Consider the following 13,146-nt stretch of genomic DNA (forward strand, 5'->3'; position numbering starts at 1 on the left):
TGGTGCAGGCACCACTCCCCCAGCTGAAGGGGGCCTGTAAGCTTAACAGTTGCTGCACACTCAGCACTGGGCCTGGCACACCATAAGTCCTTTATGGACGTCATTTCAGCCCTGGGAGGTCTAAGTTATCAATACACCCATTATACAGATGAAGAAGGCGGCTCAGAAGTTCAGCAACTGGGCCAAAGACATAGCTGAAGGTCAAAGTCTGTGCCCCTGACCATTTTCATTATTCCAGCTCCCAGGGGTCAATATAGAAAACCGGGCCCCTGCTCAACAGTTCAGATTCCTCTGGTGCCCTTTGACCCTGTCGAGGCTCTTCATTAAGAAGTGGGGCAGGGAGGTCCAGTGGGTGTCCCCAGGAAGAACTAGTCCAAACAGCCTGCGATGAGGCTCTGTCCCAGTCCTTAGCTGTCCACTCCTGACTCAGTATCTTCTCTCTGGATGCGAGTGTCGGAGCTGCTGGAGGGCTCGTCCAGGGGGGCAGCAATGGCAGATGTGGCTGGCAGGTTCAGCCTTTGTTGCTTCTGATACTTGACCCTGCGGTTTTGGAACCAGACCCTCACCTATAATTGTAGGTAGTGGGCAGAGATCAGAATGTGACCGGCAGTTCCCATTGCTCCCCCATTCCCACAGTGCCCTCTCCTCTCTGGCCAAAATTTGCTTTTCATTCTAAGGGAGGCATCTCCTCCAAAACACCCTTTCCTGTAATTCCAGTCGCCATTCATTCATCCAACAAGTATTTATTGAGCTCCTGTTATGTACTAGGCACAATCCTTGGTGATGGTGATACAGTGGTGAACAATAGAGGCATGGTCCCTTCCCTGATGGAGCTCATGGTCTAGTGGAGAGAGATGAATAACAAATATGGAAACAAAGAAATATATATATACACAAATGAGGGTACAAACAAGTTTGAGCCTCTCTGAGGAACCAGAGCTTAGGCTGAGGCTCAGGGGATGAGAGGCCAGCCTGGTGGGGACAGAAAAGCAGGCTGGATCAGGGGATGACCTGTTGGAAGGCTCTGAGGTAGAACCAAGCTTGGAGTGTTTGAGGACCAGAAAGAGGAGAGCATGGCTGAAACATCTGAGAGTGAGAGGGGAAAACGAAGGAAGGGAAAGTTGGAGAGGTCAACGGGGCCAGATCACCCGGGACGTGAAGGCCATGGGTTAGGAGTGTCAGCTTCGAGGCGGGATGTGACATAATCCTATTTACATCTCAAGTGAATTGCACATCTGGCTTCTATATGAAGAGTGGATGAAAGTAGATGCAGGGAGACAGCTGCGATGCCATTGCAGTGATCCAGTGAGAGCTGGGGCTGAACTGGGGGCAATGGAGAGAAATGAAGCAATTCCAGCTGTATTTTGGAGGTAGAGGTACAAGGCTTACTGATGGATTGGAAATGGAAAGAAGAAGGAATCTAGAATGACTAGATATTTCGAACAACTGGGTGGATGTGGGGCCATGTGTGGAAAAGGGAACAGATTTGGAGAGAAATAAAAAAATCAAGAATCGAGTCTTAGACTCGTTAAGTTTGAAATGACTACCCATAAATATATCCAAGTGGAGACCTCGAAGAGGTAGTTAGACGTACAAGTCAGAAAAGAGAGGTGGGCTGAAGATACAAATTTGGGAGTCATTGGCTTATGGATGGTATTTAAAACCACAGGAATAGATGAGATCAGCTGGGGAGAAAAATTTGAGGTCACAAAGAGAAGAGTGGCCTACAAAGGGGACAGAGAAGAAGTGGCCAGAGAGCTGTCAGGAAAACCAAGAGAGTGTGGTGTCTGGAAGCCAAGAGAAGAGTGTGTCTCAACAAGAGAAGGAGCAGTGGACAGTACTGAGAGATGCTGAGGGGTGCAGTGAGGTGAGGGAAGGAAAGCATCTGTTGACTTTGGCTAATGGAGGTCATTAGAGACCTTGATGAGAAGTTTCAGTGGAATGGTAGGGAAAGAACTCATATTGGAATGAGTTAGGAGTAGATGGGAGGTGAGGACATGGAGAGAACATAGCCAGTTCTTGAGAAGTTTGCCTGTGAAAAAAGCAGGGAAATGATACAGTAGCTGGAGAGGAATATAGAGTTAAGGAAATGTTTATTGTTATTTTTAATATTTAGTCCCTTGAATACATACTTATTCAGCTCCCTATTTAGCATGAAAACATTATATTATAAAGTTCTGCATTATAAAGTTCTGCATTATATTATAAAGTTCTGTCATGTGTTGTTCCCATAATGTGATTTCAATTGGGACTATTTTTCTCATCATGTAGGGAGTGTGCCAATGGTCAGGCCCTGTCTCCCCCAACGGCCTGGCACAGAAGAAGGCAGCCCATGTCTTCCCCCCACCCCCCACCCAGTGCCTCCTGGAGAGTAATGTCTGCCCCCACGTGCAGCCCCAGCCCCACAGGAGTCTTGCTCCCACCTGGTTCTCTGTCAGGTTGAGCTGGGCAGCCAGCTGGGCTCTCTTCTTCCCCACCAGATTGTGCTGTTTTGCAAACACTTTCTCCAACTCTTCCAGCTGCTCCAAATTAAACATAGTTCGAACTCTTTTTTGGGGTCTCTCAGTGTCCTGAAGGTCCTCGACTGGAGCCCAGTCAGGGGGCCCCCAGAGGCCTGGGCAGTGAGCCAGCTCCAAGCCTACAGAGCAACCAGCAGGAGGGGAGGTTAGCCAGCACCCCTCACCACACACCCCCACCTTGTAGGAGAGAGAACAAGCTCACAGCTCCACACCCTGCCTTGCCCTTGGCCAGGTCACACAGCAAGAAGGCAGGGCGGGCAGAGATTGCACAGAAATAACAGAGAAAAACAATGAGAAAGAAGGGACAATGCTGTGAGACTACCTCTGCCTCCACTTTTTCCAGCTGCTTAATCTCTAGCCCTCAGAGGAGCCGCCAAACCTCCATCTCTCCTTGCCATCCACTCCTTTCCTGGGCTACTTCAGGAAACACCCTGAGATGGACAGAGAAGGGACTCCCAAGGGTTCACCCTTTTCATTCATTCAACAAATACTTTTTGAATGTCTGCTATGTGTCAGGCATGGTTCCAGGACAAAACAGAAAATCCTTGTATAACAATAAAAAAAGGTAAATAGGTAAAATATTGAGTATACCAGAAAGTGACTAGCACAAGTGAGAATAATAAAGCAGGGAAGGATAGGGTGAGTGTGTGTCGGGGGGAGGATAGTTTGTATCTTTAGGAAGGGTAGCCACCTCACTGAGGTGACATTTGAACAGGACCACTATGTACAGTTTGTGGCATGCACATGGGTACCCAGCTGAGAGGGTAAGTGGCATCTGAAATTCTGTCCCCTCTCCACAGGCCAGTTCTTGCCCCCTGATAAGGTGCTGTGTCTGTCTGGACACATTAGAGTGCCCTTTTCTAATGCACACAAAGGTGCTATTCAGCTCACCAAGCTGTGGGCAGGTGAGATGGAGATTCATCCACCAGGGGGCAGTACCTGAGCAGTAACTTGAAAGGAATAAGGAAGTGAGCCATTGGGCTACCTCGAATGGGAGTGTTCTCACACAGGACTCACAAGTGCAGTGCTAAGACCCCTCAGCGCCCACTAGCTCCTCCAGGGCTGGCAGACAAACTACTCCAGTGAAGGGAGTGAGGCCAGGACCCCAGCTGCCCAGGACCCCAACCACTGGGCCCACCAGGCTTACCACAAACATAAGCATAATAGCAAAAGATGAGAAACAATCAGTGGGGCCTGATTAAATCAATTATGGTACATCCTTATAATGGACCACTCTTCAGTATAAAGAAGGTCTATATGGATTGATATGGAAAAATCTCCAAGATATATGATCAAGTGAAAAGAGTAAGGTGCAGAGCAGTACGTCTAGTATGGGGGGATAGAGAATGGATATATACACACATATACATATGTATGTGTATTGAGGTATTAAATATGCATAAAATACCTTTGGAAGAATAAAACTGCTGTCATTGGCTGCTTGTTGGGTGGGGGAACCAGGTGGCTGGGGGACAGGAAGGGAGAGGAAACTCTTCCTCATATATCTTAGTAAACATTTTGACATTTGAACTATGTGGATGTAATTCCTATGCAAAAACTAACTTGAAAATGAGAACTGTAATATAAAGTAGTAAACTGCAATTCAGACCTCAGGTGTGTGGCATGTTAGAAAAAGGTGGCTTGGAGTGATGGGTGTGGCTCCCAGATGCAGTGGCATGAGTTTGGATGCGGCTGGGAGCCCAGGGTTTCTCTCCAATACCGGTGGGAGGAATGCCCAGCTGAAGGGAGTTGAGGAAATGCAGGATGGGGGAAGCCCAGGGCGTAAGAGCCAAATAAGATTGTTATAGGATCTTGGTATGGGTTCATAAGGTTTGCACTAACTTTGCTCCCGTTTTCCTCATGGGGACATGGGGAAGCATGAACCAGATAACCAAAAATGGCAAAATCTCGTGTAGGTGGATGTTAATGCCAGAGGAGAAAGTTACCTCAACAGTTAATTTCTCACTGGGATTTAAGTGCCCGCGCTCCGGAGCCCTAAGGTACCATTCTAAGAGCGCAATAAGCAAGCAGGCTCAGAACAGTTAGGTGAGGAGCGTCAAGTCACTCAGACGTGAGCAGTGGAGGCGGTGTCTTTGCCAGCTCCTAACAGCTCCTCGCTGACCAGCACCACCCATAACATCTGCTTCTCCCAGCTAAGAAAGGGCCGAGGGTTCGCGATGAGAGCCACTTTGGGGAAAAGTCTGCGCCACCAAGCGTTATCCAAAGGGGCTGTGGGAGGGAGCAAGGGCCTCTATAAATCCCTCGTCAAGGGACGCGGAGCAGAGGAGCAGCCAGGTCTCCTTGCAGCCCCGGCCCTGGCAGTCTTCCGAGCCGTGCTGGCCCACCCGTCCTCACACACCCCTTCTCCCACCTCAGCAGCGTGCGGGGGAAGCCTCGCGCTGGGGTCAGTCCCTCTCTCTGGCCTCAGTTTCAACTGCAAGGTCAAGGGTCGTAGGGCCCCTTCCCATTCTAACCGCGTGTGCTTATCCAGCTCAGGGACTTCTCCTCTATCCTGTGCCCACTTTCGCGGCCGCCCCTCTGCAGCCGCCCGCCTGCTTCCCCGGACGCGGGCGCCGGAGCACCTCGTACCTGTGACGCCGAGGCCCTGGAGGCCGCAGAAGTGAGCCACGCGCAGCCCCGGCACAGGAGGCTGAGGGCACGGCTGGTAGAGATCCACGCTCAGGTAGGCGGGCAGCCACGCCGCTGGGCACGCCCAGGGCAGAACCGGGGCCGGGGACCGAGAGGGAGCGGTCCAGAGGCCCAGGGCCGGGGAGGAGGCGGGCGCGCGGGGGTCGGGCCTCGCCAGGATGGCCTCGACGGAGAAGGAGGACTCGAGGCGTCCGGGGGCGCGGGGCGTGTCTGGGCCCGCGGAGCGCCGCTGGAGCGCTGGGGACCCGGCCTGGATCCGAGGGCCCGAGGGAGCGAGCGGCGGGCAGCCTAGGGGCACAGGGCTGGGCATGGCGCGGCCCTGGCCCGGACAGGCGCGGGGAGGGGAGCCGGGGGCTTCTGGGGCTGTGTTGGGAGCGCCAGAGGCGAGTGAGAACACCCTGCAAAAGGCAGCGAGACTTCTTGGCCGGGAACGGCCCCAGATGTCGGCGAGGGCTCTTAAATTTGGTGGGGCGGGACAGGGCAGGGCGGGGCGGGGCCGGCCTTTTCTTCCTGCGGCCCAGGCGGGGCCTCCGGCGCGCAGCTGAGCCCGGGGCCTTCCAAAGCCGGTGCGCGCCCCGACGCCCGAGGCCGCGCCCGGTCTGGGGCGAGTCAAGGTGGGCGCAGCGCCGAGGAGCGTACCGTCTCCCTCCTTCCGCTTGTGAAGATGCCCACCCTCGTACTGGTTGGGGAAAGGACCATGAGCTCACTGTGGTTTGCTGGTCATCCTGGGCCCACCACCCGGCCCCTGTGCGCCATCTTGGAAGCTGAAGCCTCAGCCAGATTCACTTGTGACTGCGCAAACCTTTTAAAATTGTTAAAATCTAATTTAAATATCTTGTTTATAAGCACAGTGAGAAGTAAATTTCCCACCTTGTCCCCTAGCCACTCACTTTCCCTGCCTGCAGACACTGCTGTGGTTACCAATTTCTTTTGGATCTTTCCAGAAACTTTCTGCACCCACATTATATAGGCCCCACTGGAAAAATCTTTCCTATATCCAAAAAGGTGGAGAGGGAAAACTGTAACGGTTCCAGATTGAGAAATACTAATTTATTGCCAATACATAGGAGTTGAAGGCTTACAAAATTCCTTGTTATGTAGGTGTAGGGCAGGCATTTGTATCCCTAGTTTACAGATGGTAATCAGCACTTAGCTGTTATCCTTGGGAAAGTTACAAGTTACTGTTTGTATTTCCTCACCTGTAAAATGGTTGATAATAATAGCTACCTCATGGAGTTGCTGTGTGGATTAAATGACTTTATGCATGTAAAGCATTTAGAATTGGCCTGATGTATGGTGAGCACTATGCAGTGATTTTGGGGCTCTGAGAGACTCCAGACTCCCAGCTTCGCATCACATTGTGCCTCCCCAAATCAATGCCTAGCATTGAAACCACTCAATCAGGTTGAGGGGGGTGCTGTGTCATTGTCAATAGACGTCAGCTGTTTGGGACACAAACATGCCCCTTCTGCTCTTTCAGGTAGGGGCTGGAGGAACCTTGCTGGGTGGGTAGCTGTCTGCCCTGCCCTCCTTCCCACTTCAGCAAATACTGGCCCCACTTTTGGGGCAGCTCCCCAGGCAGCCTGGAAGGTGAAATTGTGGGAGAAATGAAGGGCGGTGGCTCACTGGTCCCAGGTCTAGGCTTACTCTGGTTCAGCCAGAGGATGCTGTGTCAGAGATGAAGGAACACCAAGGAGAGGCCTGGGTAAGGGGTGTGGGCGGGGTGCAAACTTGGAAGAGGGGCTCCTACTTACCTGAGGTCAGACCCACTAGGAGTTGAGCGATCCAGTGAAAGTTCTAGAGCCTCACTCCCCCCCCCCCCCAGTAACTCCCAAATTCTACACACACCACTCCATTTCTCAACATGCGTTTTGAAGGGCTTTTCTTCCCAGAGGGAAGGGCTGTGTGACCCCCCAGGACCGGTCCAGACGGCAGTGGCAAGGCGCCAACAGCATGCCTTGTGAGAAGACCCATTTTTTCGGGCCTACAAAGACAGCAGTTCATGCTGTTGGGGGACAGTGGAACACAATGACAGAAAATGTAGATTTTGGAGTTCGATAAACCTGGCTTCAAATCCCAGCTTTTTCACTGAACATTTCTGTGACTTCGAATAAGTGGCTTATTCATTCTAAGCCTCAATTTTTTGTAAAATGGTAATGATCTCTTAGGTGAGAAAATAATACTTACCTGATGTGATTGTTAGAAGAATTAAATGAGATTGTGTTTTTAGCTAAGTGGTAACTATTATGGGGAGGAGAGAAGCTATTTACAATGGTAGATGAGCTGGGCTAAGCTTTTTAAAAGGGTGCAGACAGAGGATGGGGCCAGGGCCAAGATAAGGTGTCTAGTTGTGTCCCTTTATACACTGAGACTCTCAGTGGGTTAATCTGGCAGCAGCATGCATGCTGGAATGAGGGGGAGTAGACAAAGAACAAGACAACACTTGTAAGATGGAAGGCTTATGAACATTTTGTTAAGTCTATTTGTGCTGATTTCTAGGTAAAAAATATGGTCACTGAATCTCTATCTCTGGGTTGTCAGTACATAATTCATTATATTTCAGTACATAGTTATGTTTTCTGTTGTTTCACTTATTCCTCCTCAGATTGTAAGTTCTTGAGGATAGACATTAATATCCCCAATTTACATATAAGTAAATAGAGCCAGAGAGGTTAACAGACTGCCTAGGTTCAAATACCCTAGCTATGTGATCTTCAGCAAAATGTGGTTTTAATTTGCACTTATTTCCCTGAAGACTGTTCATGTCGAGCATCTTTTCACAAGCTTATCAGCCATTTGGATGTCCTCTTTTCTGTGAAGCGCCTGTTACTTATTTTTGTGTTGTTCCTATCTTTTTCTTATTAATTTGTGAGACTATTTATGTACAGACAGAGATAGATATTTTGGAATCAAGTCCATTGTTGCAATATATATAGAAGCAAATATCTTCTCCCACTCTGTGCCCTGCCTTTTCATTCTTTTAATGGGTTTTTTCATGATGAACACAATTACTAATTTTAATAAAGTTTAATGACCTGCTTTTGTGTCCTTTAAAAGAAACGTTTGCCTACCCAAAGTCAGGAAGATACTCTTTTGTTATTTTTTAAATTCTGTATTATTTTATCTTTTATATTTAGGTCTTGAATTGATTTTTGTGTAGGTGTTAGAGAAAGGACTTTTTAAGGATGACTCAAAAGCTGAAGCTATAAAGGAAAATATTGATTGATTCAAATACACAAAAATTTAAAAATTTAACTGTACTTTTTGTTTTCTACATGATTTAACAAACATTTAAAGAAAAAAGGCAATTATTAGTGTAAAAGCTGTTATTACTGTAACTTTGGTTTGTAACTCCAAATCTTGTTTTCTACATAATTTAAGAGACTAATGCATTTAAAAGAATTATTAGTTTATCTTTTGGGGACCTCAATATATAAAGATGTAATTTTGTGACATCAACAACTGAAAAGGAGTGGAGATGGAGCTGTAAAGGAGCAGAGTTTTTACATATTATTGAAGTTAAGATGATATAAATTCAAATTAGAGTGTTATAACTTAAGATATTAAAGGTAACGCCTGTGGTAACCACAAAGAAAATAGCTACAGAATATACACAAAAGAAGATGAGAAAGGAATTTAAACATTTCACTACAAAAAATCAACTAAACACAAAAGAAGACAGTACTACAGGAAATGAAAGACAAAAAATCTATAAGACATATAGAAAACAAATAGCACAATGACAGAAGTCCCTCCTTATCAGTAATTACTTTAAATGTAAATGGATTAAACTCGCCAATCAAAAGACAGAGATTGGCAGAATGGATAAAAACGCATGATCCAACTGTATGCTCTCTACAAGAGACTCACCTGAGACACAAAGACACAAACAGGTTGAAAGTGAAAAGATGGAAAAAGATATTCCATGTAAATAGTAACCAAAGGAGAGTAGGAGTGACATACTAATATCAGACAAAATAAACTTTAAATCAAAAAAGTTTACAAAAGATAAAGAAGGACATTATATATTAATAAAAAAGGTTCAGTACAGCAAGAAATATAATAATTATAAACATTTATGTACCTAATGTCAGATCATCAAAATATATGAATGAAAACCAGACATTTAATATTGTTAAAATGTCATTACTGGGGCTGGCCCCATGGCATAGTGGTTAAGTTTGGCACACTCCGCTTCAGCGGACCAGGTTCACGGGTTCGGATCTCGGGCACAGACCTACACCACTCGTCAGCCATGCTGTGGCAGCGACTCACATATAAAATAGAGGCAGACTGGCATGGATATTAGCTCAGGGTGAATATTCCTCAACAACAACAATGAAAATGTCATTACTACCCAAAATGATCTACACATTCAATGCAATCCCTAAAAAAATGCCAATGATGTTTTTTGCGTAAATAGAAAAACCCATCCTGAAATTCATATGGAATCTCAAGGAATCCTAAATAGTGAAAACGATCTAGAAAAAGAACAAAACCAAAGGACTCACACTTTCTGATTTCAAAACACACTGCAAAGCTACAGTAATTGAAACAGTATGGTATTGGCATAAAGACAAACATAGAGCAGTGGAATAGAATAGAGATCCCAGAAATAAACCCTTGCTTATATGGTCAAATGATTTTTGATAAGGGTGCCATGACCATTCAATGAGGAAAGAACAGTCTTCAAAAAACGTTCCTGGGAAAACTGGATATCCACATGCAAATGAATGAAGTTGGACCCTTACCTAACACCATATACAAAAATGAACTCAAAATGGATCAAGAACCTAAATGTAAAACCTAAAACAATAAATCTCTTAGAAGAAAACATAAGACAAAAGCTTCACGACATTGGATTTGGCAGTGACTTCCTGGATATGACACCACAGGTACAGGTAACAAAAGAAAAAATAGACGTAGTGGAATTCATGATAATTAAAAAATTTTGTGCATCCAAAGACACTATCAACAGAGTAAAAAGGCAACCCACAGAATGTGAGAAAATATTTGCAAATTGTATAGCTGATAATGGATTAATATCCAGAATAGATAGAGAATTCCTAAGACTCAACAACAAAAAAAGGAAACAGCCCACTTCAAAAATGGGCAAAGGATGTGAATAGACATTTCTCCAGAGAAGATATATGAATGGCCAATAAGCACATGAAAAGATGCTCAACATCACTAATCATTAGGGAAATGCAAATCAAAACTACAATAAGATACCACCTCACACCCATTAGGATGGTTACTATCAAAAAATAAAAACCAGAAAACAACAAGTGCTGACAAGGATATAGAGAAGTTGAAACCCTTGTGCACTGTTGGTGGGAAAGCAAAGTGGTACAGCCACTATAGAAAACAGTATGGCAGTTCCTCAAAAAAATTACACATAGATTTAGCAGTTCCACTTCTGGATCTATCTACAAAACAATTAAAAGCAGAGTCGCGAAGAGGTATTTTTACACTCACGTTCATAGCAGCAGCATTCACAATAGCTAAAACATGGAAGCAACTCAAGTGTCCATTGATGGATGAATAGATAAGCAAAATGTAACATACACATACAATAGAATATTATTCAACCTTAAAAAGGAAGGAAATTCTGCAATATGTTACAACATGGATGGACCCTGAGGACATCATGCTAAGTGAAATAAGCCTATCACAATAAGACAAATACTATATGATTCCACTTATATGAGGTACTTAGAGTAGTCAAAAACACAGAGACAGAAAGTATAATGGTGGTTGCTAGGGGCTGGGTAGGGAGGAATATGGGAAGTTATTATTTAATGGGCATAGAGTTTCAGTTTTATAAGATGAAGAGAATTATGGGGATGAGTGGTGATGATGGTTGTGCAAGAATGTGAATGTGTTTAACATCACTAACCTGCACAGTTAAAAATGGTTAAGATGGTAATTGTTATGTGTATTTTACCACAATAAAAAAAATAAGTGGGGCGCTGCCCAGTGGCGCAAGCAGTTAAGTGTGCACGCTTTGCTTTGGCGGCCCAGGGTTTGCAGGTTCGGATCCTGGGTGCACACCTACACACTGCTTGACAAGCCATGCTGTGGCAGCATCCCATATAAAGTGGAGGAGGATGGGCACAGATGTTAGCTCAGGGCTGATCTTCCTCACAAAAAGTAAAAAATAAAATGAAAAAGAAAGTGAAAAGAAAAGACAATGGAGCAGTCTCTTCAAACTATTGAGAGAAATTAACTGTCCACCTAGAATTTTATATCCATCCAAACTATCATTCAAGAGAGAGGTAAAAATGAAAATATTTTCAGACATACAAAGACCAAGCGAGTTAGTTTCCCAAAGACCCTTCCTTACTAAGAGACCTGCTAAAGAGTAGGTTAGCAAGAATAAAAAGAAAACATGAACCCAGAGGGTACCAGAAAAATAATAAGGTAAAAGAAGTACAAAGGGCTGCCCCGAGGCTTAGCAGTGAAGTGCGCGCGCTCCACTACTGGCGCCGGGGTTCGGATACCGGGCGTGCACTGACACACTGCTTCTCCGGCCATGCTGAGGCCGTGTCCCACATACAGCAACTAGAAGGATGTGCAACTATGACATACAACTATCTACTGGGGCTTTGGGGGGGGAAAAAAAGGAGGAGGATTGGCAATAGATGTTAGCTCAGAGCCAGTCTTCCTCAGCAAAAAGAGGAGGATTAGCATGGATGTTAGCTCAGGGCTGATCTTACCCACAAAAAAAAAAAAAAAAAGAAAAGAAGAAGTACAAAGAAGGGGCTGGCCCGGTGGCGCAAGCGGTTAAGTGCATGCGCTCTGCTGCGGCGGCCCAGGGTTCGCTGGTTTGGATCCCGGGCGTGCACCGATGCACCGCTTGGCAGGCCATGCTGTGGTGGCGTCCCATATAAAGTGGAGGAAGAGGGGCATAGATGTTAGCCCAGGGCCAGTCTTTCTCAGCAAAAAGAGGAGGATTGGCAGATGTTAGCTCAGGGCCAATCTTCCTCACAAAAAAAAAAAAAAGAAGAAGAAAAAAGTACAAGAAAAATAATAAGCAAAGAAGTTGATTAATCATCAATAAAATTTTGTCAACTATTGTTAAAAATAATCTTTTTAAATTAAAAAACTAAACATCAAACAGCAATAATAAGATTGAGGATATTAAACAATGAGCCTGTTAAGGTCATTGTGATGGTCAGGAGAAGAATTTAAAATATTGACTAATTTTATTTATTAGTAGGCAAGAATAATAATTAGAGTGTATATTAAAAATTTAAGGGCAGAGACTAAAAGAATAGAAATATAATCCATAGCTTCCAAACCAGCAAAGGAGTTTTAAAAGGAGGGCAGGGCGTATGTGGAAAATTTTATCAGTTCTCTCGAAGGTAGAAAAGGAGACAAACAGAAATTTAAAAAAGAATGATAAACAGAAAATACAAAAAATATAGCAGAAAAAAGTCCAAATAGAGAAGCAGTCACACTGCAACATAGAGACAGAGCCCTTAGCCTATGTTTAAGTGAGCTAAATGTTTATTCCAGAAGGGGAGGACAGGCCAGGATAGCTTTCCTAACTTCATGGTTCTTGAGTTTGCTCTTAAGATTTTTTTGTGTAGGTGTAAAAAATATATGAGAATATTGTTCCCACAATCTCTGCCTGAACAATCTACTAGAGAAAGAACTTCAGACAACCAAAATGACAGGACAGAAAGCAGCATGAGGTATAGTGGCAATGATCATCAGTGGCCCTTAATATCACAGCCATAAAGACAACTAGAAATTAATGTGCCTGCTGGTGGAAGTACACAACTTTAGCTATGAAGTTTTCTTGTCAAAAAAATCAAACCTGAATCTGATCAAGTCTTTAGATCTAACTGCCAATTCACAGGAAACATAGTGGCCAGAGCAACATGTTAAACACCACCACAGGGATGCAATCAGCAAAATCCAGCCTATAAGATGCTCTATAGGGCATACTAACTATCTTCATCAATAAATG

The 13,146-nt window shown here is 45.0% G+C and overlaps 1 protein-coding gene across 1 annotated transcript; it reads right to left on the minus strand.

The window, feature by feature from the left end:
- Positions 1-84: 84 nt before the first annotated feature.
- On the minus strand, positions 85-5,548 carry NOTO (notochord homeobox). The gene is made up of 3 exons (XM_058550651.1): positions 5,109-5,548; positions 2,424-2,638; positions 85-566 (listed from the first exon to the last, which is right to left on the minus strand). Exons 1-3 carry the CDS (start codon positions 5,476-5,478, stop codon positions 408-410), a joined length of 744 nt encoding a protein of 247 aa, XP_058406634.1. The 5' UTR covers positions 5,479-5,548; the 3' UTR covers positions 85-407.
- Positions 5,549-13,146: the final 7,598 nt, after the last annotated feature.

The sequence above is a fragment of the Diceros bicornis genome, chromosome 12 (assembly GCF_020826845.1).
Source record: "Diceros bicornis minor isolate mBicDic1 chromosome 12, mDicBic1.mat.cur, whole genome shotgun sequence".
NCBI classification, from domain to species: Eukaryota; Metazoa; Chordata; class Mammalia; order Perissodactyla; family Rhinocerotidae; genus Diceros; species Diceros bicornis.